The sequence below is a fragment of the Pleurodeles waltl genome, unplaced genomic scaffold (genome assembly GCF_031143425.1).
Source record: "Pleurodeles waltl isolate 20211129_DDA unplaced genomic scaffold, aPleWal1.hap1.20221129 scaffold_606, whole genome shotgun sequence".
Taxonomy (NCBI): Eukaryota; Metazoa; Chordata; class Amphibia; order Caudata; family Salamandridae; genus Pleurodeles; species Pleurodeles waltl.
The window spans coordinates 10,295-37,514 of NW_027150318.1; the positions used below are offsets into that span (position 1 = coordinate 10,295).

The following is a 27,220-nucleotide window of genomic DNA, read 5'->3' on the forward strand; positions in this document are numbered from 1 at the left end:
CTACTTGGAGCTCCGTAGCCCTGGGTAGAAGGAGTGACTTTGCCCCCTTGGAGCCTAATGTCGAAAACAGCTGCCTGGAGCTTGCAAATGGGCCAGGGACATTGCAGGCCCAGTGCTTGCACTGTGAGGGTGCTTGTGTGCGGTTTTAAAGCACGTAAAGTGTTCTTTTTTTTCCCACTTCCATCCAGGGGGAAAACCTGGAATCTTACCCTACTTGGAGCTCCGTAGCCCTGGGTAGAAGGAGTGACTTTGCCCCCTTGGAGCTGAAACACCCATAATGTGTAAAATAACAGCCTGTAAGGTTGCAAATGGGCCAGGGACATTGCAGGCTCACTGCTGGCACTGTGAGGGTGCTTGTGTACAGTTTAAAAGCACGTAAAGTGTTCTTTTTTGTCCACTTCCATCCAGGGGGAAAACCTGGAATCTTACCCTACTTGGAGCTCCGTAGCCCTGGGTAGAAGGAGTGACTTTGCCCCCTTGGAGCTGAAACACTCATAAGGTGTAAAATAGCAGCCTGGAAGGTTGCAAATGGGCCAGGGACATTGCAGGCCCAGTGCTGACACTGTGAGGGTGCTTGTGTACAGTTTAAAAGCACGTAAAGTGTTCTTTTTTGTCCACTTCCATCCAGGGGGAAAACCTGGAATCTAACCCTACTTGGAGCTCCGTAGCCCTGGGTAGAAGGAGTGACTTTGCCCCCTTGGAGCTGAAACACCCATAATGTGTAAAATAGCTGCCTGGAAGGTTGCAAATGGCCCAGGGACATTGCAGGCCCTGTGCTGACACTGTGAGGGTGCTTGTGTACAGTTTTGAAGCACGTAAAGTGTTCTTTTTTCTCCACTTCCATCCAGGGGGAAAACCTGGAATCTTACCCTACTTGGAGCTCCGTAGCCCTGGGTAGAAGGAGTGACTTTGCCCCCTTGGAGCTGAAACACTCATAAGGTGTAAAATAGCAGCCTGGAAGGTTGCAAATGGGCCAGGGACATTGCAGGCCCAGTGCTGACACTGTGAGGGTGCTTGTGTACAGTTTAAAAGCACGTAAAGTGTTCTTTTTTTTCCACTTCCATCCAGGGGGAAAACCTGGAATCTTACCCTACTTGGAGCTCCGTAGCCCTGGGTAGAAGGAGTGACTTTGCCCCCTTGGAGCTGAAAAAGGAAACATGTACACATATTCTCGACTATTAAGCCCCCACAGAGTGGGGGCTTACAAAAGCGGGCAAGGAACAAAAAGTCGAGTTATCCCGGCCGGCTGGCACTCCGGCCATCTGGTCGGCCGCGTGTGCAACCAGATGGCTCAGCGTGATGTGCGACCAGATGGCCGGACAGCCAGCCGGCCGGGATAACTCGACTTTTTGTTCCTTACTCGTATATGTAAGCCCCCACCCTGTGGGGGCTTAATAGTCGAGAATACGGGAAGGTGTAAAGAAATTGGGTATGGGCCTGGAGAGCAGCCCAACCCGGCAGGGAAAATGTAATAAAATGGTGTCGTATACACACAGCTCTGTTATGATCCAGTGGGCGGCCCTCAGAAGGGCCTTTAGGTTGTTTTTTTGTGCGTTCTCGGCGAGTGGTGTTTAACCGCCAAATCCGTAGAGAGTACGTCCCTGGCGCTTCAGGGCGTACACCACATCCATGGCGGTGACGGTCTTTCTCTTGGCGTGCTCGGTATAGGTGACGGCGTCCCGGATGACGTTCTCCAGGAAAACCTTCAGCACACCGCGGGTCTCCTCGTAGATGAGGCCGGAGATGCGCTTGACACCGCCGCGGCGAGCCAGGCGGCGAATGGCGGGCTTGGTGATGCCCTGGATGTTGTCGCGGAGCACCTTCCTGTGCCTCTTGGCACCGCCTTTGCCGAGCCCCTTTCCTCCTTTGCCGCGTCCAGACATGCTCTCTTCTCGGTCGAAGCAGAAATACGAGCAGCAGCCCGAGAACGGCTGCTTATATGGAGCAGCTGCGGACCGGCGAGGGAGCCTCCGACGTGTGAGACCGAGAGGCGGGAGAGCCGCTGCCCGGCCCGCCCTCTGCAGAGAGCGGGCCCCGAGCGGCCGCTGCCGTTTGAAAAAGCGCGGGCTCCCAGCGCCCCTTTGTCCTGGGCTCGCCTGCGGGCGGGCGGGCTCCGCAGCTTCTGCTCTTCCCTCCTCACACGCCACCGGCGTTCAGGCCACGCAAACGGAACGGTGCAAAGCACCCAAGCCCCTCGCTGGTTGTTCCGGCCTGAAGCAACCCTAACCCGGGGTCCCCCTCCGACCGCTCTCAAATGTCTCAATGGGGCCAGCGCACCGAAGCCCTCCCCGGCGCCACCGCGCTGCGTGCGTGCAGCCACAACATGCACACGTCCACACCCCGCGCCCGGTAGCGGCGTGCCCGCAAACTGAAAAATATATATGTATAAAAATGAATAAAAAGTATGGACCGCAAGGTAGCCTTAGCGGCTGTGTTAACATTATTAACGTGCATCGCCGGAGGGTCGGACACGCCGCCCGGTGAGGCGAAGGTGCGAGCGCTGAATTTAAAGAAGCCGGCAAAAGTGAGACTTAGAAGGGATAAGCTCTTTGATGGAATCTGTGTGCGGCCCTGAAAAGAGCCCTTGTGTTTATAATGTATTTATACGGTGGTTCGTAAGGGAGGCTGCGGCGCTTCACTTGCTTGCTTTGCCCCCAGCCTTGTGGCTCTCGGTTTTCTTGGGCAGCAGCACGGCCTGGATGTTTGGCAGGACGCCTCCCTGGGCGATGGTGACTCTGCCCAGCAGCTTGTTGAGCTCCTCGTCGTTGCGGATGGCGAGCTGGAGGTGCCTGGGGATGATGCGGGTCTTCTTGTTGTCCCGGGCCGCGTTGCCGGCCAGCTCGAGGATCTCGGCCGTCAGGTACTCCAGGACTGCAGCCAGATAGACGGGGGCACCGGCGCCGACCCGCTCGGCGTAGCTTCCCTTTCGGAGCAGCCTGTGCACACGGCCCACAGGGAACTGCAGTCCGGCTCTGGAAGAGCGTGTCTTGGCCTTAGCGCGGGCCTTGCCTCCTTGCTTTCCGCGTCCAGACATGGCGAGCAGCTGCTGTAGGTTCTCGGGCTAAGAAGACAGAGAGACTATCCCTGCGTGCTCCGGACCCCGGTCATATAAAGACTCCGGGTCGTCTCTGATTGGTTGCCCGCTAGGCTCTGAGGCCCACATTGGAGGAAGGAATAACCTACTCCACCAATCAGAATTACAGAAGTGAAAGGCGCGTATTAAGATGAGGACGGAGGGGGTGCCGGTTGTGCCTACCAATGGGAACGGAGAATGGAACAAGCAGCTGCTTTACACGCCCAGCCTATAAGTACAGCAGCCCGGGCGCAGCTTCCGCATTTCTCCTGATTCCACAGCGAGCGCCTGCCCAGTGTCGATCATGCCTGAACCAGCCAAGTCCGCGCCGGCTCCCAAGAAGGGCTCCAAGAAAGCGCTGTCCGAGCCGCCCAAGAAGGACGGCAAGAAGCGCAAGAGGACCAGGAAGGAGAGCTACGCTATCTACATTTACAAAGTGATGAAGCAGGTGCACCCCGACACCGGCATCTCCTCCAAGGCCATGGGCATCATGAACTCCTTCGTCAACGACATCTTTGAGCGCATCGCCGGGGAGGCTTCCCGCCTGGCTCACTACAACCAGCGGCGCACCATCACCTCCCGGGAGATCCAGACCGCCGTGCGCCTGCTGCTCCCCGGAGAGCTGGCCAAGCACGCCGTGTCCGAGGGCACCAAGGCCGTCACCAAGTACACTAGCGCCAAGTAAGGCTTCGAGGCACATCTCCAATTAACACAAGGGCTCTTTTAAGGGCCAACACTTTTTCCTCTAAGAGCTGCTGTGCGGATATTATCGGTGAAGAGGTACCCTTAGCGTGTCTTATGAGTGAAGCGTAGTGTGGTGCGCATTAGGTCCCGCTCTGGCGGGGCCTGCAGCAGAGCGAGGGTCGGTAGAGCAGAGCGCCCTTCCTAATAAAAAGTCTATGTGAACAGGCTTTGTTGGGGATAAAGTGTCACTAAGCGCTGTAATGTAATAGCGTTTGACCCGCACGGACGGTCCCGCTATTGCTTTCCACGTTAGGGGAGAAGTGTGTACAGTTTGCACGGGGCACGTTCCGTTCGTACTTTAAAACCAAGGGAGACGAGAGCGGCTACAAGTCGCCCCCGAGCAGGCGCTCCCTCTGCTGAAGCCGGACAAGATTACCGGGGGTTTAAAAGTAGCACAGACACCACACAGCCCCGGCTTGCGAGGTGCCGGTCGCTGCACAACCCGTCTGCCAAACAAAGCACTTTATCATATGAAAAGGAGGCGCTCTGCTTTCCGGGTGCCGGTATGAGTTAATGAGTACCGGTGCCTACCAACACCTTCCTTTCGCCCCCGCCTCCCCCCGTGTACAACACACGGATATGAACAGCTCCTACGTGACAAGGTGGTGGCTCTTAGAAGAGCCCTTGTGGTATATGTGGTGTCGGTTAGGGTCGGTCCTTAGGCCCTCTCGCCGCGGATACGACGGGCCAGCTGAATGTCCTTGGGCATGATGGTGACCCTCTTGGCGTGGATGGCGCACAAGTTGGTGTCCTCAAAGAGCCCGACCAGGTAGGCCTCGCTGGCCTCCTGCAGGGCCATGACGGCCGAGCTCTGGAAGCGCAGGTCGGTCTTGAAGTCCTGCGCGATCTCCCGCACCAGGCGCTGGAAGGGCAGCTTGCGGATGAGCAGCTCGGTGGACTTCTGGTAGCGGCGGATCTCGCGGAGAGCCACGGTCCCGGGCCTGTAGCGGTGAGGCTTCTTGACTCCTCCGGTGGCAGGCGCGCTCTTGCGGGCAGCCTTGGTGGCCAGCTGCTTGCGAGGCGCCTTCCCTCCGGTGGACTTGCGGGCGGTCTGCTTGGTGCGGGCCATGGCGAAGACGGAGCTTTCTCTGCGCGGCGTGCGAGAAGGAATGGGGCCTGCCTCGCACAGAGGCCTATTTATGCCCTGGGAGACGGAGGGCTGCTCTGATTGGTTGAAACCACGGGCCCAAGTTTGGAAATAGCAAGGATTGGTTACTCACTGAAGAGGCGGCTCGTGGCTGGCTATAGCCAATGAAATGTGGTCAAAATGGAAAGCAGCCCCCCGATTGGTTGATGTACCCCGAGCCGAAAAAGCCCGCGTTTTGGGCAGCTCTTCTCCCCCTTGCCCCCCCCCCCCCGGCTAGCTGCCGCCCCACCAGTCACCCCCTCCCCGTCTCGGTCACCTGCGGGGGACAAGCCCACGGTGTTATAGCCCCTTTGGTCACCCTGGCACACGCCGTTACCTCCTACGGATTTAAGGCGCACACTCGTCTGCTTCAAGCAGACACTATTCCCAGTCCGCCTCGGACATAGTGTTTGCGGCTAAACACACACGTAATCACCCGAATGTGTCATCCACCGAGGTCTGATACCTCCCACACGTATAGTTAGCCTTAAAACTATCAAGGAGTTATAATAACCTCCGTGCGAGCATCCGCCCAAGATCACACGCGGCGCTCGAGCGCGGAGAGGCGCGCCGGGATTTCACGGTGCCGTTTATGGCTGGGGAGCGGGGCACGGCGTGCGCGGGGCTGGGGGGTGAACAGGCTCTCTTCTAGACCGGGTGGGTGGCTCTTAAAAGAGCCCTTGTGTTCGCAGTGTCTGGCAGGAGCCCTTACTTCTTCTTGGGCGCTGCCTTTTTGGGCTTGGCTGCTTTGGGTTTGGCCGCCTTGGGTTTCACCACCTTGGCGGGGCTTTTCTTGGCTGCCTTGGGCTTGGCCGCCTTTGCTTTCGCGGGACTCTTGGCAGCCTTCTTGGCCGGGGCAGCTTTGGGCTTCTTGGGGCTCTTGGCCGCCGCCGGCTTCTTGGCCTTCTTCGGGCTCTTCTTCACCCCCGCGGGGGCCTTCTTGGGCTTCTTGGCGGCCGGGGCGGCTTTCTTGGCCGCTGGTTTCTTGGCCGCTGGTTTCTTGGCCGCCTTCTTGCCCTCCAGCTGCTTCTTGTTCACCTTGAAGGAGCCGGAGGCGCCGGTGCCCTTCAGCTGGGCCAGGGCGCCCTTGCTGACCAGGCCCTTGAGGGCGGCCTTGACGCGGCTCTTGTTCTTGTCCACATCGTAGCCGTCGGCGCTCAGCACCTTCTTCAGCGCCGCCAGGGAGACCCCCTTCCTCTCGGCAGAGGCGGTGACCGCCTTCAGGATGAGCTCGGCGACGCTGGGTCCCGCGGGCTTCTTGGCCTTAGAAGGCCCCGCCGCCTTCTTCGCCTTCTTCTTGGGGGCTACTTCAGCGGGAGGGGCCGCGGCAGCTGGAGCGGTTTCAGCCATGGTACAGAGAGTCGAGGCGCTAGCACAGACCAGAAATGTCCCTCCCGCCGGAGCTCCGCGCATATATAGGGAGGAGCCACCTCCTGATTGGTCCCCAGGAGGGGAGGCTGTTCGCGGCACACTCGGCTCTCTGCTCCGAGCTGGCTTTTGTGTTTCCTCTCATCAGATTATCTATGTTTTAAAACAGTAAACGTTAGAACTGGGTTTTCATTTATACATCAAAAGAAGCCCAACTTCATCCCTTTCCTATGCGTGCTCTCCTCTCGTTTCAGCGCGCTGCCACCGGCTTTTAGTCAGCTGGTAGAGTCCACACTCCTCCGATGGCTGATGCGTTTGTGTCAGAAAACTTTGTCCCCGAGCCCATTTTCACCTACACAGTCTTAACGTTTGTGGTCAGAAAAGATAGCATATCAATCGGAGCGTGCTTCTGTACCGAATGACTCGTGGGGCACCACAATGGGGTTCTTGGCACCCGTGAAACAACGTTTTATAAACTGCAGAAATAACACAAGCCTTCGTGTGCCCAGCGAGAGGGGAAACAGGAGCCAGGAGGTTAGAAACGGGCCAAACTCACTGAATGCACACCGCTGATACTGTGAAGGTGCCTGCCTACCTTATTTAACCATGTAAACTATTATTTTGTTCACCTGCATACAAGGGAGAAAACCTGGAATCTTACCCGACTTGGAGCTCCGTAGCCCTGGGTAGAAGGAGTGACTTTGCCCCCTTGGAGCTGAAACACTCATAATGTGTAAATTAGCTGCCTGGAAGGTTACAAATGGACCAGGGACATTGCAGGCCCAGTGCTGACACTGTGAGGGTGCTTGTGTACAGTTTTGAACCACGTAAATTGTTCTTTTTTGTCCACTTCCATCCAGGGGGAAAACCTGGAATCTAACCCTACTTGGAGCTCCGTAGCCCTGGGTAGAAGGAGTGACTTTGCCCCCTTGGAGCTGAAACACTCATAATGTGTAAAATAGCTGCCTGGAAGGTTGCAAATGGGCCAGGGACATTGCAGGCCCAGTGCTGACACTGTGAGGGTGCTTGTGTACAGTTTTGAAGCACGTAAAGTGTTCTTTTTTCTCCACTTCCATCCAGGGGGAAAACCTGGAATCTTACCCTACTTGGAGCTCCGTAGCCCTGGGTAGAAGGAGTGACTTTGCCCCCTTGGAGCTGAAACACTCATAATGTGTAAAATAGCAGCCTGGAAGGTCGCAAATGGGCCAGGGACATTGCAGGCTCAGTGCCGACACTGTGAGGGTGCTTGTGTGCGGTTTTAAAGCACGTAAAGTGTTCTTTTTTTTCCCACTTCCATCCAGGGGGAAAACCTGGAATCTTACCCTACTTGGAGCTCCGTAGCCCTGGGTAGAAGGAGTGACTTTGCCCCCTTGGAGCCTAATGTCGAAAACAGCTGCCTGGAGGTTGCAAATGGGCCAGGGACATTGCAGGCCCAGTGCTGACGCTGTGAGGGTGCTTGTGTACCGTTTTGAAGCACGTAAAGTGTTCTTTTTTTTCCACTTCCATCCAGGGGGAAAACCTGGAATCTTACCCTACTTGGAGCTCCGTAGCCCTGGGTAGAAGGAGTGACTTTGCCCCCTTGGAGCTGAAACACTCATAATGTGTAAAATAGCAGCCTGGAAGGTTGCAAATGGGCCAGGGACATTGCAGGCTCACTGCTGGCACTGTGAGGGTGCTTGTGTACAGTTTAAAAGCACGTAAAGTGTTCTTTTTTTGTCCACTTCCATCCAGGGGGAAAACCTGGAATCTTACCCTACTTGGAGCTCCGTAGCCCTGGGTAGAAGGAGTGACTTTGCCCCCTTGGAGCTGAAACACTCATAATGTGTAAAATAGCAGCCTGGAAGGTTGCAAATGGGCCAGGGACATTGCAGGCTCACTGCTGGCACTGTGAGGGTGCTTGTGTACAGTTTAAAAGCACGTAAAGTGTTCTTTTTTCTCCACTTCCATCCAGGGTGAAAACCTGGAATCTTACCCTACTTGGAGCTCCGTAGCCCTGGGTAGAAGGAGTGACTTTGCCCCCTTGGAGCCTAATGTCGAAAACAGCTGCCTGGAGGTTGCAAATGGGCCAGGGACATTGCAGGCCCAGTGCTTGCACTGTGAGGGTGCTTATGTGCGGTTTTAAAGCACGTAAAGTGTTCTTTTTTTTTCCCCACTTCCATCCAGGGGGAAAACCTGGAATCTTACCCTACTTGGAGCTCCGTAGCCCTGGGTAGAAGGAGTGACTTTTCCCCCTTGGAGCCTAATGTCGAAAACAGCTGCCTGGAGCTTGCAAATGGGCCAGGGACATTGCAGGCCCAGTGCTGACACTGTGAGGGTGCTTGTGTACCGTTTTGAAGCACGTAAAGTGTTCTTTTTTTTCCACTTCCATCCAGGGGGAAAACCTGGAATCTTACCCTACTTGGAGCTCCGTAGCCCTGGGTAGAAGGAGTGACTTTGCCCCCTTGGAGCCTTATGTCGAAAACAGCTGCCTGGAGGTTGCAAATGGGCCAGGGACATTGCAGGCCCAGTGCTGACGCTGTGAGGGTGCTTGTGTACCGTTTTGAAGCACGTAAAGAGTTCTTTTTTTCCCACTTCCATCCAGGGGGGAAACCTGGAATCTTACCCTACTTGGAGCTCCGTAGCCCTGGGTAGAAGGAGTGACTTTGCCCCCTTGGAGCTGAAACACTCATAATGTGTAAAATAGCAGCCTGGAAGGTTGCAAATGGGCCAGGGACATTGCAGGCCCAGTGCTGACACTGTGAGGGTGCTTGTGTACAGTTTAAAAGCACGTAAAGTGTTCTTTTTTGTCCACTTCCATCCAGGGGGAAAACCTGGAATCTAACCCTACTTGGAGCTCCGTAGCCCTGGGTAGAAGGAGTGACTTTGCCCCCTTGGAGCTGAAACACTCATAATGTGTAAAATAGCAGCCTGGAAGGTCGCAAATGGGCCAGGGACATTGCAGGCTCAGTGCCGACACTGTGAGGGTGCTTGTGTGCGGTTTTAAAGCACGTAAAGTGTTCTTTTTTCTCCACTTCCATCCAGGGGGAAAACCTGGAATCTTACCCTACTTGGAGCTCCGTAGCCCTGTGTAGAAGGAGTGACTTTGCCCCCTTGGAGCTGAAACACTCATAATGTGTAAAATAGCAGCCTGGAAGGTTGCAAATGGGCCAGGGACATTGCAGGCCCAGTGCTGACACTGTTTGGGTGCTTGTGTGCGGTTTTAAAGCACGTAAAGTGTTCTTTTTTTCCCCACTTCCATCCAGGGGGAAAACCTGGAATCTTACCCTACTTGGAGCTCCGTAGCCCTGGGTAGAAGGAGTGACTTTGCCCCCTTGGAGCTGAAACACTCATAATGTGTAAAATAGCTGCCTGGAAGGTTGCAAATGGCCCAGGGACATTGCAGGCCCAGTGCTGACACTGTGAGGGTGCTTGTGTACAGTTTTGAAGCACGTAAAGTGTTCTTTTTTCTCCACTTCCATCCAGGGGGAAAACCTGGAATCTTACCCTACTTGGAGCTCCGTAGCCCTGGGTAGAAGGAGTGACTTTGCCCCCTTGGAGCTGAAACACTCATAATGTGTAAAATAGAAGCCTGGAAGGTCGCAAATGGGCCAGGGACATTGCAGGCTCAGTGCTGGCACTGTGAGGGTGCTTGTGTGCGGTTTTAAAGCACGTAAAGTATTCTTTTTTTCCCACTTCCATCCAGGGGGAAAACCTGGAATCTTACCCTACTTGGAGCTCCGTAGCCCTGGGTAGAAGGAGTGACTTTGCCCCCTTGGAGCTGAAACACCCATAATGTGTAAAATATCTGCCTGGAAGGTTGCAAATGGGCCCAGTGACATTGCAGGCCCAGTGCTGACACTGTGAGGGTGCTTGTGTACAGTTTAAAAAGCACGTAAAGTGTTCTTTTTTGTCCACTTCCATCCAGGGGGAAAACCTGGAATCTTACCCTACTTGGAGCTCCGTAGCCCTGGGTAGAAGGAGTGACTTTGCCCCCTTGGAGCCTAATGTCGAAAACAGCTGCCTGGAGGTTGCAAATGGGCCAGGGACATTGCAGGCCCAGTGCTGACACTGTGAGGGTGCTTGTGTACCGTTTTGAAGCACGTAAAGTGTTCTTTTTTTTCCACTTCCATCCAGGGGGAAAACCTGGAATCTTACCCTACTTGGAGCTCCGTAGCCCTGGGTAGAAGGAGTGACTTTGCCCCCTTGGAGCCTTATGTCGAAAACAGCTGCCTGGAGGTTGCAAATGGGCCAGGGACATTGCAGGCCCAGTGCTGACGCTGTGAGGGTGCTTGTGTACCGTTTTGAAGCACGTAAAGAGTTCTTTTTTTCCCACTTCCATCCAGGGGGGAAACCTGGAATCTTACCCTACTTGGAGCTCCGTAGCCCTGGGTAGAAGGAGTGACTTTGCCCCCTTGGAGCTGAAACACTCATAATGTGTAAAATAGCAGCCTGGAAGGTTGCAAATGGGCCAGGGACATTGCAGGCCCAGTGCTGACACTGTGAGGGTGCTTGTGTACAGTTTAAAAGCACGTAAAGTGTTCTTTTTTGTCCACTTCCATCCAGGGGGAAAACCTGGAATCTAACCCTACTTGGAGCTCCGTAGCCCTGGGTAGAAGGAGTGACTTTGCCCCCTTGGAGCTGAAACACCCATAATGTGTAAAATAGCTGCCTGGAAGGTTGCAAATGGCCCAGGGACATTGCAGGCCCTGTGCTGACACTGTGAGGGTGCTTGTGTACAGTTTTGAAGCACGTAAAGTGTTCTTTTTTCTCCACTTCCATCCAGGGGGAAAACCTGGAATCTTACCCTACTTGGAGCTCCGTAGCCCTGGGTAGAAGGAGTGACTTTGCCCCCTTGGAGCTGAAACACTCATAATGTGTAAAATAGCAGCCTGGAAGGTTGCAAATGGGCCAGGGACATTGCAGGCCCAGTGCTGACACTGTTTGGGTGCTTGTGTGCGGTTTTAAAGCACGTAAAGTGTTCTTTTTTTCCCCACTTCCATCCAGGGGGAAAACCTGGAATCTTACCCTACTTGGAGCTCCGTAGCCCTGGGTAGAAGGAGTGACTTTGCCCCCTTGGAGCTGAAACACTCATAATGTGTAAAATAGCTGCCTGGAAGGTTGCAAATGGCCCAGGGACATTGCAGGCCCAGTGCTGACACTGTGAGGGTGCTTGTGTACAGTTTTGAAGCACGTAAAGTGTTCTTTTTTCTCCACTTCCATCCAGGGGGAAAACCTGGAATCTTACCCTACTTGGAGCTCCGTAGCCCTGGGTAGAAGGAGTGACTTTGCCCCCTTGGAGCTGAAACACTCATAATGTGTAAAATAGAAGCCTGGAAGGTCGCAAATGGGCCAGGGACATTGCAGGCTCAGTGCTGGCACTGTGAGGGTGCTTGTGTGCGGTTTTAAAGCACGTAAAGTATTCTTTTTTTCCCACTTCCATCCAGGGGGAAAACCTGGAATCTTACCCTACTTGGAGCTCCGTAGCCCTGGGTAGAAGGAGTGACTTTGCCCCCTTGGAGCTGAAACACCCATAATGTGTAAAATATCTGCCTGGAAGGTTGCAAATGGGCCCAGTGACATTGCAGGCCCAGTGCTGACACTGTGAGGGTGCTTGTGTACAGTTTAAAAGCACGTAAAGTGTTCTTTTTTGTCCACTTCCATCCAGGGGGAAAACCTGGAATCTTACCCTACTTGGAGCTCCGTAGCCCTGGGTAGAAGGAGTGACTTTGCCCCCTTGGAGCCTAATGTCGAAAACAGCTGCCTGGAGGTTGCAAATGGGCCAGGGACATTGCAGGCCCAGTGCTGACACTGTGAGGGTGCTTGTGTACCGTTTTGAAGCACGTAAAGTGTTCTTTTTTCTCCACTTCCATCCAGGGGGAAAACCTGGAATCTTACCCTACTTGGAGCTCCGTAGCCCTGGGTAGAAGGAGTGACTTTGCCCCCTTGGAGCTGAAACACCCATAATGTGTAAAATAGCTGCCTGGAAGGTAGCAAATGGCCCAGGGACATTGCAGGCCCAGTGCTGACACTGTGAGGGTGCTTGTGTACAGTTTTGAAGCACGTAAAGTGTTCTTTTTTCTCCACTTCCATCCAGGGGGAAAACCTGGAATCTTACCCTACTTGGAGCTCCGTAGCCCTGGGTAGAAGGAGTGACTTTGCCCCCTTGGAGCTGAAACACTCATAATGTGTAAAATAGCAGCCTGGAAGGTCGCAAATGGGACAGGGACATTGCAGGCTCAGTGCTGGCACTGTGAAGGTACTTGTGTGCGGTTTTAAAGCACGTAAAGTGTTCTTTTTTTTCCCACTTCCATCCAGGGGGAAAACCTGGAATCTTACCCTACGTGGAGCTCCGTAGCCCTGGGTAGAAGGAGTGACTTTGCCCCCTTGGAGCCTAATGTCGAAAACAGCTGCCTGGAGGTTGCAAATGGGCCAGGGACATTGCAGGCCCAGTGCTGACACTGTGAGGGTGCTTGTGTACCTCTTTGAAGCACGTAAAGTGTTCTTTTTTTTCCACTTCCATCCAGGGGGAAAACCTGGAATCTTACCCCACTTGGAGCTCCGTAGCCCTGGGTAGAAGGAGTGACTTTTCCCCCTTGGAGCCTAATGTCGAAAACAGCTGCCTGGAGCTTGCAAATGGGCCAGGGACATTGCAGGCCCAGTGCTGACACTTTGAGGGTGCCTGTGTACCGTTTTGAACCACGAAAAATGATCTTTTTCTCCACTTCCATCCAGGGGGAAAACCTGGAATCTTACCCTACTTGGAGCTCCGTAGCCCTGGGTAGAAGGAGTGACTTTGCCCCCTTGGAGCTGAAACACTCATAATGTGTAAAATAGCAGCCTGGAAGGTTGCAAATGGGCCAGGGACATTGCAGGCTCAGTGCTGGCACTGTGAGGGTGCTTGTGTGCGGTTTTAAAGCACGTAAAGTGTTCTTTTTTTTCCCACTTCCATCCAGGGGGGAAAACCTGGAATCTTACCCTACTTGGAGCTCCGTAGCCCTGGGTAGAAGGAGTGACTTTGCCCCCTTGGAGCCTTATGTCGAAAACAGCTGCCTGGAGGTTGCAAATGGGCCAGGGACATTGCAGGCCCAGTGCTGACGCTGTGAGGGTGCTTGTGTACCGTTTTGAAGCACGTAAAGTGTTCTTTTTTTCCCACTTCCATCCAGGGGGGAAACCTGGAATCTTACCCTACTTGGAGCTCCGTAGCCCTGGGTAGAAGGAGTGACTTTGCCCCCTTGGAGCTGAAACACCCATAATGTGTAAAATAGCTGCCTGGAAGGTTGTAAATGGCCCAGGGACATTGCAGGCCCAGTGCTGACACTGTGAGGGTGCTTGTGTACAGTTTTGAAGCACGTAAAGTGTTCTTTTTTTCTCCACTTCCATCCAGGGGGAAAACCTGGAATCTTACCCTACTTGGAGCTCCGTAGCCCTGGGTAGAAGGAGTGACTTTGCCCCCTTGGTAGGAGCTGAAACACCCATAATGTGTAAAATAGCTGCCTGGAAGGTTGCAAATGGCCCAGGGACATTGCAGGCCCAGTGCTGACACTGTGAGGGTGCTTGTGTACAGTTTTGAAGCACGTAAAGTGTTCTTTTTTCTCCACTTCCATCCAGGGGGAAAACCTGGAATCTTACCCTACTTGGAGCTCCGTAGCCCTGGGTAGAAGGAGTGACTTTGCCCCCTTGGAGCCTAATGTCGAAAACAGCTGCCTGGAGGTTGCAAATGGGCCAGGGACATTGCAGGCCCAGTGCTGACACTGTGAGGGTGCTTGTGTACAGTTTAAAAGCACGTAAAGTGTTCTTTTTTTTCCACTTCCATCCAGGGGGAAAACCTGGAATCTTACCCTACTTGGAGCTCCGTAGCCCTGGGTAGAAGGAGTGACTTTGCCCCCTTGGAGCCTAATGTCGAAAACAGCTGCCTGGAGGTTGCAAATGGGCCAGGGACATTGCAGGCCCAGTGCTGACACTGTGAGGGTGCTTGTGTACGGTTTTGAAGCACGTAAAGTGTTCTTTTTTTTTCCACTTCCATCCAAGGGGAAAACGTGGAATCTTACCCTACTTGGAGCTCCGTAGCCCTGGGTAGAAGGAGTGACTTTGCCCCCTTGGAGCCTAATGTCGAAAACAGCTGCCTGGAGCTTGCAAATGGGCCAGGGACATTGCAGGCCCAGTGCTGACACTGTGAGGGTGCTTGTGTACAGTTTAAAAGCACGTAAAGTGTTCTTTTTTTTCCACTTCCATCCAGGGGTAAAACCTGGAATCTTACCCTACTTGGAGCTCCGTAGCCCTGGGTAGAAGGAGTGACTTTGCCCCCTTGGAGCTGAAATACCCATAATGTGTAAAATAGCTGCCTGGAAGGTTGCAAATGGGCCAGGGACATTGCAGGCCCAGTGCTGACACTGTGAGGGTGCTTGTGTGCGGTTTTAAAGCACGTAAAGTGTTCTTTTTTTCCCCACTTCCATCCAGGGGGGAAACCTGGAATCTTACCCTACTTGGAGCTCCGTAGCCCTGGGTAGAAGGAGTGACTTTGCCCCCTTGGAGCTGAAACACCCATAATGTGTAAAATAGCTGCCTGGAAGGTTGCAAATGGCCCAGGGACATTGCAGGCCCAGTGCTGACACTGTGAGGGTGCTTGTGTACAGTTTTGAAGCACGTAAAGTGTTTTTTTTTCTCCACTTCCATCCAGGGGGAAAACCTGGAATCTTACCCTACTTGGAGCTCCGTAGCCCTGGGTAGAAGGAGTGACTTTGCCCCCTTGGAGCCTAATGTCGAAAACAGCTGCCTGGGGGTTGCAAATGGGCCAGGGACATTGCAGGCCCAGTGCTTGCACTGTGAGGGTGCTTGTGTACAGTTTTGAAGCACGTAAAGTGTTCTTTTTTCTCCACTTCCATCCAGGGGTAAAACCTGGAATCTTACCCTACTTGGAGCTCCGTAGCCCTGGGTAGAAGGAGTGACTTTGCACCCTTGGAGCCTAATGTCGAAAACAGCTGCCTGGAGGTTGCAAATGGGCCAGGGACATTGCAGGCCCAGTGCTGACACTGTGAGGGTGCTTGTGTACAGTTTTGAAGCACGTAAAGTGTTCTTTTTTTTTCCACTTCCATCCCGGGGTTAAACCTGGAATCTTACCCTACTTGGAGCTCCGTAGCCCTGGGTAGAAGGAGTGACTTTGCCCCCTTGGAGCTGAAACACTCATAATGTGTAAAATAGCTGCCTGGAAGGTTGCAAATGGCCCAGGGACATTGCAGGCCCAGTGCTGACACTGTGAGGGTGCTTGTGTACAGTTTTGAAGCACGTAAAGTGTTCTTTTTTCTCCACTTCCATCCAGGGGGAAAACCTGGAATCTTACCCTACTTGGAGCTCCGTAGCCCTGGGTAGAAGGAGTGACTTTGCCCCCTTGGAGCCTAATGTCGAAAACAGCTGCCTGGAGGTTGCAAATGGGCCAGGGACATTGCAGGCCCAGTGCTGACACTGTGAGGGTGCTTGTGTACGGTTTTGAAGCACGTAAAATGTTCTTTTTTTTTTCCCACTTCCATCCAGGGGGAAAACCTTGAATCTTACCCTACTTGGAGCTCCGTAGCCCTGAGTAGAAGGAGTGACTTTGCCCCCTTGGGGCTGAAACACCCATAATGTGTAAAATAGCTGCCTGGAAGGTTGCAAATGGGCCCAGTGACATTGCAGGCCCAGTGCTGACACTGTGAGGGTGCTTGTGTACAGTTTAAAAGCACGTAAAGTGTTCTTTTTTTTCCACTTCCATCCAGGGGTAAAACCTGGAATCTTACCCTACTTGGAGCTCCGTAGCCCTGGGTAGAAGGAGTGACTTTGCACCCTTGGAGCCTAATGTCGAAAACAGCTGCCTGGAGGTTGCAAATGGGCCAGGGACATTGCAGGCCCAGTGCTGACACTGTGAGGGTGCTTGTGTACAGTTTTGAAGCACGTAAAGTGTTCTTTTTTTTTCCACTTCCATCCCGGGGTTAAACCTGGAATCTTACCCTACTTGGAGCTCCGTAGCCCTGGGTAGAAGGAGTGACTTTGCCCCCTTGGAGCTGAAACACTCATAATGTGTAAAATAGCTGCCTGGAAGGTTGCAAATGGCCCAGGGACATTGCAGGCCCAGTGCTGACACTGTGAGGGTGCTTGTGTACAGTTTTGAAGCACGTAAAGTGTTCTTTTTTTCCAACTTCCATCCAGGGGGAAGTCCTGGAATCTTACCCTACTTGGAGCTCCGTAGCCCTGGGTAGAAGGAGTGACTTTGCCCCCTTGGAGCCTAATGTCGAAAACAGCTGCCTGGAGGTTGCAAATGGGCCAGGGACATTGCAGGCCCAGTGCTGGCACTGTGAGGGTGCTTGTGTGCGGTTTTAAAGCACGTAAAGTGTTCTTTTTTTTCCCACTTCCATCCAGGGGGGAAAACCTGGAATCTTACCCTACTTGGAGCTCCGTAGCCCTGGGTAGAAGGAGTGACTTTGCCCCCTTGAAGCTGAAACACCCATAATGTGTAAAATAGCAGCCTGGAAGGTTGCAAATGGGCCAGGGACATTGCAGGCTCACTGCTGGCACTGTGAGGGTGCTTGTGTGCGGTTTTAAAGCACGTAAAGTGTTCTTTTTTTCCCCACTTCCATCCAGGGGGAAAACCTGGAATCTTACCCTACTTGGAGCTCCGTAGCCCTGGGTAGAAGGAGTGACTTTGCCCCCTTGAAGCTGAAACACCCATAATGTGTAAAATAGCTCCCTGGAAGGTAGCAAATGGCCCAGGGACATTGCAGGCCCAGTGCTGACACTGTGTGGGTGCTTGTGTACAGTTTTGAAGCACGTAAAGTGTTCTTTTTTCTCCACTTCCATCCAGGGGGAAAACCTGGAATCTTACCCTACTTGGAGCTCCGTAGCCCTGGGTAGAAGGAGTGACTTTGCCCCCTTGGAGCCTAATGTCGAAAACAGCTGCCTGGAGGTTGCAAATGGGCCAGGGACATTGCAGGCCCAGTGCTGACACTGTGAGGGTGCTTGTGTACCGTTTTGAATCATGTAAAGTGTTCTTTTATTTTTCACTTCCATCCCGGGGTTAAACCTGGAATCTTACCCTACTTGGAGCTCCGTAGCCCTGGGTAGAAGGAGTGACTTTGCCCCCTTGGAGCTGAAACACTCATAATGTGTAAAATAGCTGCCTGGAAGGTTACAAATGGGCCCAGGGACACTGCAGGCCCAGTGCTGACACTGTGAGGGTGCTTGTGTACCTCTTTGAAGCACGTAAAGTGTTCTTTTTTTCCCACTTCCATCCAGGGGGAAAACCTGGAATCTTACCCGACTTGGAGCTCCGTAGCCCTGGGTAGAAGGAGTGACTTTACCCCCGTGGAGCTGAAACACTCATAATGTGTAAAACGAGGTTAAAAAAGGGCCAGGGACATTGTAGGCCCAGCGCTGACACTGTGAGGGTGCTTGTGTACCTCTTTGAAGCACGTAAAGTGTTCTTTTTTTTCCACTTCCATCCAGGGGTAAAACCTGGAATCTTACCCTACTTGGAGCTCCGTAGCCCTGGGTAGAAGGAGTGACTTTGCCCCCTTGGAGCCTAATGTCGAAAACAGCTGCCTGGAGCTTGCAAATGGGCCAGGGACATTGCAGGCCCAGTGCTTGCACTGTGAGGGTGCTTGTGTGCGGTTTTAAAGCACGTAAAGTGTTCTTTTTTTTCCCACTTCCATCCAGGGGGGAAAACCTGGAATCTTACCCTACTTGGAGCTCCGTAGCCCTGGGTAGAAGGAGTGACTTTGCCCCCTTGGAGCTGAAACACCCATAATGTGTAAAATAACAGCCTGGAAGGTTGCAAATGGGCCAGGGACATTGCAGGCTCACTGCTGGCACTGTGAGGGTGCTTGTGTACAGTTTAAAAGCACGTAAAGTGTTCTTTTTTGTCCACTTCCATCCAGGGGGAAAACCTGGAATCTTACCCTACTTGGAGCTCCGTAGCCCTGGGTAGAAGGAGTGACTTTGCCCCCTTGGAGCTGAAACACTCATAAGGTGTAAAATAGCAGCCTGGAAGGTTGCAAATGGGCCAGGGACATTGCAGGCCCAGTGCTGACACTGTGAGGGTGCTTGTGTACAGTTTAAAAGCACGTAAAGTGTTCTTTTTTTTCCACTTCCATCCAGGGGGAAAACCTGGAATCTTACCCTACTTGGAGCTCCGTAGCCCTGGGTAGAAGGAGTGACTTTGCCCCCATGGAGTTGAAACACTCATAAGGTGTAAAATAGCAGCCTGGAAGGTTGCAAATGGGCCAGGGACATTGCAGGCCCAGTGCTGACACTGTGAGGGTGCTTGTGTACAGTTTAAAAGCACGTAAAGTGTTCTTTTTTTTCCACTTCCATCCAGGGGGAAAACCTGGAATCTTACCCTACTTGGAGCTACGTAGCCCTGGGTAGAAGGAGTGACTTTGCCCCCTTGGAGCTGAAACACTCATAATGTGTAAAATAGCTGCCTGGAAGGTAGCAAATGGCCCAGGGACATTGCAGGCCCAGTGCTGACACTGTGAGGGTGCTTGTGTACAGTTTTGAAGCACGTAAAGTGTTCTTTTTTCTCCACTTCCATCCAGGGGGAAAACCTGGAATCTTACCTACTTGGAGCTCCGTAGCCCTGGGTAGAAGGAGTGACTTTTCCCCCTTGGAGCCTAATGTCGAAAACAGCTGCCTGGAGCTTGCAAATGGGCCAGGGACATTGCAGGCCCAGTGCTGACACTTGAGGGTGCCTGTGTACCGTTTTGAACCACGAAAAATGATCTTTTTCTCCACTTCCATCCAGGGGGAAAACCTGGAATCTTACCCTACTTGGAGCTCCGTAGCCCTGGGTAGAAGAGTGACTTTGCCCCTTGGAGCTGAAACACCCATAATGTGTAAAATAGCAGCCTGAGGTTGCAAATGGGCCAGGGACATTGCAGGCTCACTGCTGGCACTGTGAGGGTGCTTGTGTACAGTTTAAAAGCACGTAAAGTTTTCTTTTTTTCCAACTTCCATCCAGGGGGAAATCCTGGAATCTTACCCTACTTGGAGCTCCGTAGCCCTGGGTAGAAGGAGTGACTTTGCCCCCTTGAAGCTGAAACACCCATAATGTGTAAAATAGCAGCCTGGAAGGTTGCAAATGGGCCAGGGACATTGCAGGCTCACTGCTGGCACTGTGAGGGTGCTTGTGTGCGGTTTTAAAGCACGTAAAGTGTTCTTTTTTTCCCCACTTCCATCCAGGGGGAAAACCTGGAATCTTACCCTACTTGGAGCTCCGTAGCCCTGGGTAGAAGGAGTGACTTTGCCCCCTTGAAGCTGAAACACCCATAATGTGTAAAATAGCTCCCTGGAAGGTAGCAAATGGCCCAGGGACATTGCAGGCCCAGTGCTGACACTGTGTGGGTGCTTGTGTACAGTTTTGAAGCACGTAAAGTGTTCTTTTTTCTCCACTTCCATCCAGGGGGAAAACCTGGGAATCTTACCCTACTTGGAGCTCCGTAGCCCTGGGTAGAAGGAGTGACTTTGCCCCCCTTGGAGCCTAATGTCGAAAACAGCTGCCTGGAGGTTGCAAATGGGCCAGGGACATTGCAGGCCCAGTGCTGACACTGTGAGGGTGCTTGTGTACCGTTTTGAATCATGTAAAGTGTTCTTTTATTTTTCACTTCCATCCCGGGGTTAAACCTGGAATCTTACCCTACTTGGAGCTCCGTAGCCGCTGGGTAGAAGGAGTGACTTTGCCCCCTTGGAGCTGAAACACTCATAATGTGTAAAATAGCTGCCTGGAAGGTTACAAATGGGCCCAGGGACACTGCAGGCCCAGTGCTGACACTGTGAGGGTGCTTGTGTACCTCTTTGAAGCACGTAAAGTGTTCTTTTTTTCCCACTTCCATCCAGGGGGAAAACCTGGAATCTTACCCGACTTGGAGCTCCGTAGCCCTGGGTAGAAGGAGTGACTTTACCCCCGTGGAGCTGAAACACTCATAATGTGTAAAACGAGGTTAAAAAAGGGCCAGGGACATTGTAGGCCCAGCGCTGACACTGTGAGGGTGCTTGTGTACCTCTTTGAAGCACGTAAAGTGTTCTTTTTTTTCCACTTCCATCCAGGGGTAAAACCTGGAATCTTACCCTACTTGGAGCTCCGTAGCCCTGGGTAGAAGGAGTGACTTTGCCCCCTTGGAGCTGAAATACCCATAATGTGTAAAATAGCTGCCTGGAAGGTTGCAAATGGGCCAGGGACATTGCAGGCCAGTGCTGACACTGTGAGGGTGCTTGTGTGCGGTTTTAAAAGCACGTAAAGTGTTCTTTTTTTCCCCACTTCCATCCAGGGGGGAAACCTGGAATCTTACCCTACTTGGAGCTCCGTAGCCCTGGGTAGAAGGAGTGACTTTGCCCCCTTGGAGCTGAAACACCCATAATGTGTAAAATAGCTGCCTGGAAGGTTGCAAATGGCCCAGGGACATTGCAGGCCCAGTGCTGACACTGTGAGGGTGCTTGTGTACAGTTTTGAAGCACGTAAAGTGTTTTTTTTTCTCCACTTCCATCCAGGGGGAAAACCTGGAATCTTACCCTACTTGGAGCTCCGTAGCCCTGGGTAGAAGGAGTGACTTTGCCCCCTTGGAGCCTAATGTCGAAAACAGCTGCCTGGAGGTTGCAAATGGGCCAGGGACATTGCAGGCCCAGTGCTTGCACTGTGAGGGTGCTTGTGTACAGTTTTGAAGCACGTAAGTGTTCTTTTTTCTCCACTTCCATCCAGGGGTAAAACCTGGAATCTTACCCTACTTGGAGCTCCGTAGCCTGGGTAGAAGGAGTGACCTTTGCACCCTTGGAGCCTAATGTCGAAAACAGCTGCCTGGAGGTTGCAAATGGGCCAGGGGACATTGCAGGCCCAGTGCTGACACTGTGAGGGTGCTTGTGTACAGTTTTGAAGCACGTAAAGTGTTCTTTTTTTTTCACTTCCATCCCGGGGTTAAACCTGGAATCTTACCCTACTTGGAGCTCCGTAGCCCTGGGTAGAAGGAGTGACTTTGCCCCCTTGGAGCTGAAACACTCATAATGTGGTAAAATAGCTGCCTGGAAGGTTGCAAATGGCCCAGGGACATTGCAGGCCCAGTGCTGACACTGTGAGGGTGCTTGTGTACAGTTTTGAAGCACGTAAAGTGTTCTTTTTTCTCCACTTCCATCCAGGGGGAAAACCTGGAATCTTACCCTACTTGGAGCTCCGTAGCCCTGGGGTAGAAGGAGTGACTTTGCCCCCTTGGAGCCTAATGTCGAAAACAGCTGCCTGGAGGTTGCAAATGGGCCAGGGACATTGCAGGCCCAGTGCTGACACTGTGAGGGTGCTTGTGTACGGTTTTGAAGCACGTAAAATGTTCTTTTTTTTTTCCCACTTCCATCCAGGGGGAAAACCTTGAATCTTACCCTACTTGGAGCTCCGTAGCCCTGAGTAGAAGGAGTGACTTTGCCCCCTTGGGGCTGAAACACCATAATGTGTAAAATAGCTGCCTGAAGGTTGCAAATGGGCCCAGTGACATTGCAGGCCCAGTGCTGACACTGTGAGGGTGCTTGTGTACAGTTTAAAAGCACGTAAAGTGTTCTTTTTTTTTCCACTTCCATCCAGGGGTAAAACCTGGAATCTTACCTACTTGGAGCTCCGTAGCCCTGGGTAGAAGGAGTGACTTTGCCCCCTTGGAGCCTAATGTCGAAACAGCTGCCTGGAGGTTGCAAATGGGCCAGGGACATTGCAGGCCCAGTGCTGACACTGTGAGGGTGCTTGTGTACGGTTTTGAAGCACGTAAAGTGTTCTTTTTTTTTCCACTTCCATCCAAGGGGAAAACGTGGAATCTTACCCTACTTGGAGCTCCGTAGCCCTGGGTAGAAGGAGTGACTTTGCCCCCTTGGAGCCTAATGTCGAAAACAGCTGCCTGGAGCTTGCAAATGGGCCAGGGACATTGCAGGCCCAGTGCTGACACTGTGAGGGTGCTTGTGTACAGTTTTGAAGCACGTAAAGTGTTCTTTTTTTTTCCACTTCCATCCGGGGTTAAACCTGGAAGAATCTTACCCTACTTGGAGCTCCGTAGCCCTGGGTAGAAGGAGTGACTTTGCCCCCTTGGAGCTGAAACACTCATAATGTGTAAAATAGCTGCCTGGAAGGTTGCAAATGGCCCAGGGACATTGCAGGCCCAGTGCTGACACTGTGAGGGTGCTTGTGTACAGTTTTGAAGCACGTAAAGTGTTCTTTTTTTCCAACTTCCATCCAGGGGGAAGTCCTGGAATCTTACCCTACTTGGAGCTCCGTAGCCCTGGGTAGAAGGAGTGACTTTGCCCCCTTGGAGCCTAATGTCGAAAACAGCTGCCTGGAGGTTGCAAATGGGCCAGGGACATTGCAGGCCCAGTGCTGGCACTGTGAGGGTGCTTGTGTGCGGTTTTAAAGCACGTAAAGTGTTCTTTTTTTTCCCACTTCCATCCAGGGGGGAAAACCTGGAATCTTACCCTACTTGGAGCTTCGTAGCCCTGGGTAGAAGGAGTGACTTTGCCCCCTTGAAGCTGAAACACCCATAATGTGTAAAATAGCAGCCTGGAAGGTTGCAAATGGGCCAGGGACATTGCAGGCTCACTGCTGGCACTGTGAGGGTGCTTGTGTGCGGTTTTAAAGCACGTAAAGTGTTCTTTTTTTCCCCACTTCCATCCAGGGGGAAAACCTGGAATCTTACCCTACTTGGAGCTCCGTAGCCCTGGGTAGAAGGAGTGACTTTGCCCCCTTGAAGCTGAAACACCCATAATGTGTAAAATAGCTCCCTGGAAGGTAGCAAATGGCCCAGGGACATTGCAGGCCCAGTGCTGACACTGTGTGGGTGCTTGTGTACAGTTTTGAAGCACGTAAAGTGTTCTTTTTTCTCCACTTCCATCCAGGGGGAAAACCTGGAATCTTACCCTACTTGGAGCTCCGTAGCCCTGGGTAGAAGGAGTGACTTTGCCCCCTTGGAGCCTAATGTCGAAAACAGCTGCCTGGAGGTTGCAAATGGGCCAGGGACATTGCAGGCCCAGTGCTGACACTGTGAGGGTGCTTGTGTACCGTTTTGAATCATGTAAAGTGTTCTTTTATTTTTCACTTCCATCCCGGGGTTAAACCTGGAATCTTACCCTACTTGGAGCTCCGTAGCCCTGGGTAGAAGGAGTGACTTTGCCCCCTTGGAGCTGAAACACTCATAATGTGTAAAATAGCTGCCTGGAAGGTTACAAATGGGCCCAGGGACACTGCAGGCCCAGTGCTGACACTGTGAGGGTGCTTTTGTACCTCTTTGAAGCACGTAAAGTGTTCTTTTTTTCCCACTTCCATCCAGGGGGAAAACCTGGAATCTTACCCGACTTGGAGCTCCGTAGCCCTGGGTAGAAGGAGTGACTTTACCCCCGTGGAGCTGAAACACTCATAATGTGTAAAACGAGGTTAAAAAAGGGCCAGGGACATTGTAGGCCCAGCGCTGACACTGTGAGGGTGCTTGTGTACCTCTTTGAAGCACGTAAAGTGTTCTTTTTTTTCCACTTCCATCCAGGGGTAAAACCTGGAATCTTACCCTACTTGGAGCTCCGTAGCCCTGGGTAGAAGGAGTGACTTTGCCCCCTTGGAGCCTAATGTCGAAAACAGCTGCCTGGAGCTTGCAAATGGGCCAGGGACATTGCAGGCCCAGTGCTGACACTGTGAGGGTGCTTGTGTACAGTTTTGAAGCACGTAAAGTGTTCTTTTTTCTCCACTTCCATCCAGGGGGAAAACCTGGAATCTTACCCTACTTGGAGCTCCGTAGCCCTGGGTAGAAGGAGTGACTTTGCCCCCTTGGAGCCTAATGTCGAAAACAGCTGCCTGGAGGTTGCAAATGGGCCAGGGACATTGCAGGCCCAGTGCTGACACTGTGAGGGTGCTTGTGTACGGTTTTGAAGCACGTAAAATGTTCTTTTTTTTTTCCCACTTCCATCCAGGGGGAAAACCTTGAATCTTACCCTACTTGGAGCTCCGTAGCCCTGAGTAGAAGGAGTGACTTTGCCCCCTTGGGGCTGAAACACCCATAATGTGTAAAATAGCTGCCTGGAAGGTTGCAAATGGGCCCAGTGACATTGCAGGCCCAGTGCTGACACTGTGAGGGTGCTTGTGTACAGTTTAAAAGCACGTAAAGTGTTCTTTTTTTTCCACTTCCATCCAGGGGTAAAACCTGGAATCTTACCCTACTTGGAGCTCCGTAGCCCTGGGTAGAAGGAGTGACTTTGCACCCTTGGAGCCTAATGTCGAAAACAGCTGCCTGGAGGTTGCAAATGGGCCAGGGACATTGCAGGCCCAGTGCTGACACTGTGAGGGTGCTTGTGTACAGTTTTGAAGCACGTAAAGTGTTCTTTTTTTTTCCACTTCCATCCCGGGGTTAAACCTGGAATCTTACCCTACTTGGAGCTCCGTAGCCCTGGGTAGAAGGAGTGACTTTGCCCCCTTGGAGCTGAAACACTCATAATGTGTAAAATAGCTGCCTGGAAGGTTGCAAATGGCCCAGGGACATTGCAGGCCCAGTGCTGACACTGTGAGGGTGCTTGTGTACAGTTTTGAAGCACGTAAAGTGTTCTTTTTTTCCAACTTCCATCCAGGGGGAAGTCCTGGAATCTTACCCTACTTGGAGCTCCGTAGCCCTGGGTAGAAGGAGTGACTTTGCCCCCTTGGAGCCTAATGTCGAAAACAGCTGCCTGGAGGTTGCAAATGGGCCAGGGACATTGCAGGCCCAGTGCTGGCACTGTGAGGGTGCTTGTGTGCGGTTTTAAAGCACGTAAAGTGTTCTTTTTTTTCCCACTTCCATCCAGGGGGGAAAACCTGGAATCTTACCCTACTTGGAGCTCCGTAGCCCTGGGTAGAAGGAGTGACTTTGCCCCCTTGAAGCTGAAACACCCATAATGTGTAAAATAGCAGCCTGGAAGGTTGCAAATGGGCCAGGGACATTGCAGGCTCACTGCTGGCACTGTGAGGGTGCTTGTGTGCGGTTTTAAAGCACGTAAAGTGTTCTTTTTTTCCCCACTTCCATCCAGGGGGAAAACCTGGAATCTTACCCTACTTGGAGCTCCGTAGCCCTGGGTAGAAGGAGTGACTTTGCCCCCTTGAAGCTGAAACACCCATAATGTGTAAAATAGCTCCCTGGAAGGTAGCAAATGGCCCAGGGACATTGCAGGCCCAGTGCTGACACTGTGTGGGTGCTTGTGTACAGTTTTGAAGCACGTAAAGTGTTCTTTTTTCTCCACTTCCATCCAGGGGGAAAACCTGGAATCTTACCCTACTTGGAGCTCCGTAGCCCTGGGTAGAAGGAGTGACTTTGCCCCCTTGGAGCCTAATGTCGAAAACAGCTGCCTGGAGGTTGCAAATGGGCCAGGGACATTGCAGGCCCAGTGCTGACACTGTGAGGGTGCTTGTGTACCGTTTTGAATCATGTAAAGTGTTCTTTTATTTTTCACTTCCATCCCGGGGTTAAACCTGGAATCTTACCCTACTTGGAGCTCCGTAGCCCTGGGTAGAAGGAGTGACTTTGCCCCCTTGGAGCTGAAACACTCATAATGTGTAAAATAGCTGCCTGGAAGGTTACAAATGGGCCCAGGGACACTGCAGGCCCAGTGCTGACACTGTGAGGGTGCTTGTGTACCTCTTTGAAGCACGTAAAGTGTTCTTTTTTTCCCACTTCCATCCAGGGGGAAAACCTGGAATCTTACCCGACTTGGAGCTCCGTAGCCCTGGGTAGAAGGAGTGACTTTACCCCCGTGGAGCTGAAACACTCATAATGTGTAAAACGAGGTTAAAAAAGGGCCAGGGACATTGTAGGCCCAGCGCTGACACTGTGAGGGTGCTTGTGTACCTCTTTGAAGCACGTAAAGTGTTCTTTTTTTTCCACTTCCATCCAGGGGTAAAACCTGGAATCTTACCCTACTTGGAGCTCCGTAGCCCTGGGTAGAAGGAGTGACTTTGCCCCCTTGGAGCCTAATGTCGAAAACAGCTGCCTGGAGCTTGCAAATGGGCCAGGGACATTGCAGGCCCAGTGCTTGCACTGTGAGGGTGCTTGTGTGCGGTTTTAAAGCACGTAAAGTGTTCTTTTTTTTCCCACTTCCATCCAGGGGGAAAACCTGGAATCTTACCCTACTTGGAGCTCCGTAGCCCTGGGTAGAAGGAGTGACTTTGCCCCCTTGGAGCTGAAACACCCATAATGTGTAAAATAACAGCCTGGAAGGTTGCAAATGGGCCAGGGACATTGCAGGCTCACTGCTGGCACTGTGAGGGTGCTTGTGTACAGTTTAAAAGCACGTAAAGTGTTCTTTTTTGTCCACTTCCATCCAGGGGGAAAACCTGGAATCTTACCCTACTTGGAGCTCCGTAGCCCTGGGTAGAAGGAGTGACTTTGCCCCCTTGGAGCTGAAACACTCATAAGGTGTAAAATAGCAGCCTGGAAGGTTGCAAATGGGCCAGGGACATTGCAGGCCCAGTGCTGACACTGTGAGGGTGCTTGTGTACAGTTTAAAAGCACGTAAAGTGTTCTTTTTTTTCCACTTCCATCCAGGGGGAAAACCTGGAATCTTACCCTACTTGGAGCTCCGTAGCCCTGGGTAGAAGGAGTGACTTTGCCCCCATGGAGTTGAAACACTCATAAGGTGTAAAATAGCAGCCTGGAAGGTTGCAAATGGGCCAGGGACATTGCAGGCCCAGTGCTGACACTGTGAGGGTGCTTGTGTACAGTTTAAAAGCACGTAAAGTGTTCTTTTTTTTCCACTTCCATCCAGGGGGAAAACCTGGAATCTTACCCTACTTGGAGCTACGTAGCCCTGGGTAGAAGGAGTGACTTTGCCCCCTTGGAGCTGAAACACTCATAATGTGTAAAATAGCTGCCTGGAAGGTAGCAAATGGCCCAGGGACATTGCAGGCCCAGTGCTGACACTGTGAGGGTGCTTGTGTACAGTTT

General features: G+C 52.4%; 5 protein-coding genes and 1 long non-coding RNA gene across 6 annotated transcripts; 2 read left to right on the top strand and 4 right to left on the bottom strand.

Annotated features, from left to right (window-relative positions):
* Positions 1-1,515: 1,515 nt before the first annotated feature.
* Positions 1,516-1,955, bottom strand: LOC138278816 (histone H4). Its single transcript, XM_069219328.1, has one exon. It carries the CDS (start codon positions 1,881-1,883, stop codon positions 1,572-1,574), a length of 312 nt encoding a protein of 103 aa, XP_069075429.1. The 5' UTR covers positions 1,884-1,955; the 3' UTR covers positions 1,516-1,571.
* Positions 1,956-2,216: 261 nt separating this feature from the next.
* Positions 2,217-3,247, bottom strand: LOC138278814 (histone H2A type 2-C). The gene has a single exon (XM_069219326.1). The coding sequence runs from the start codon at positions 3,032-3,034 to the stop codon at positions 2,636-2,638; it is 399 nt and encodes a 132-aa protein (XP_069075427.1). The 5' UTR covers positions 3,035-3,247; the 3' UTR covers positions 2,217-2,635.
* A 115-nt stretch (positions 3,248-3,362) lies between these two features.
* On the top strand, positions 3,363-3,809 carry LOC138278815 (histone H2B 1.2-like). Its single transcript, XM_069219327.1, has one exon. It carries the CDS (start codon positions 3,378-3,380, stop codon positions 3,756-3,758), a length of 381 nt encoding a protein of 126 aa, XP_069075428.1. The 5' UTR covers positions 3,363-3,377; the 3' UTR covers positions 3,759-3,809.
* A 611-nt stretch (positions 3,810-4,420) lies between these two features.
* On the bottom strand, positions 4,421-5,117 carry LOC138278813 (histone H3). The gene has a single exon (XM_069219325.1). The coding sequence runs from the start codon at positions 4,884-4,886 to the stop codon at positions 4,476-4,478; it is 411 nt and encodes a 136-aa protein (XP_069075426.1). The 5' UTR covers positions 4,887-5,117; the 3' UTR covers positions 4,421-4,475.
* Positions 5,118-5,416: 299 nt separating this feature from the next.
* LOC138278812 (histone H1-like) lies at positions 5,417-6,417 on the bottom strand. The gene has a single exon (XM_069219324.1). The coding sequence runs from the start codon at positions 6,354-6,356 to the stop codon at positions 5,652-5,654; it is 705 nt and encodes a 234-aa protein (XP_069075425.1). The 5' UTR covers positions 6,357-6,417; the 3' UTR covers positions 5,417-5,651.
* A 3,788-nt stretch (positions 6,418-10,205) lies between these two features.
* Positions 10,206-16,963, top strand: LOC138278817 (uncharacterized). Its single transcript, XR_011200866.1, has 3 exons — positions 10,206-10,966; positions 11,848-14,860; positions 15,932-16,963. It is a non-coding gene; the product is annotated as an uncharacterized lncRNA (long non-coding RNA).
* The last annotated feature ends 10,257 nt before the right edge of the window (positions 16,964-27,220 follow it).

Coding starts and splice junctions, on each gene's coding strand:
- LOC138278816 (XM_069219328.1), bottom strand. CDS start 1,883: ATGTCTGGACGCGGCAAAGGAGGAAAGGGGCTCGGCAAAGGCGGTGCC.
- LOC138278814 (XM_069219326.1), bottom strand. CDS start 3,034: ATGTCTGGACGCGGAAAGCAAGGAGGCAAGGCCCGCGCTAAGGCCAAG.
- LOC138278815 (XM_069219327.1), top strand. CDS start 3,378: ATGCCTGAACCAGCCAAGTCCGCGCCGGCTCCCAAGAAGGGCTCCAAG.
- LOC138278813 (XM_069219325.1), bottom strand. CDS start 4,886: ATGGCCCGCACCAAGCAGACCGCCCGCAAGTCCACCGGAGGGAAGGCG.
- LOC138278812 (XM_069219324.1), bottom strand. CDS start 6,356: ATGCGCGGAGCTCCGGCGGGAGGGACATTTCTGGTCTGTGCTAGCGCC.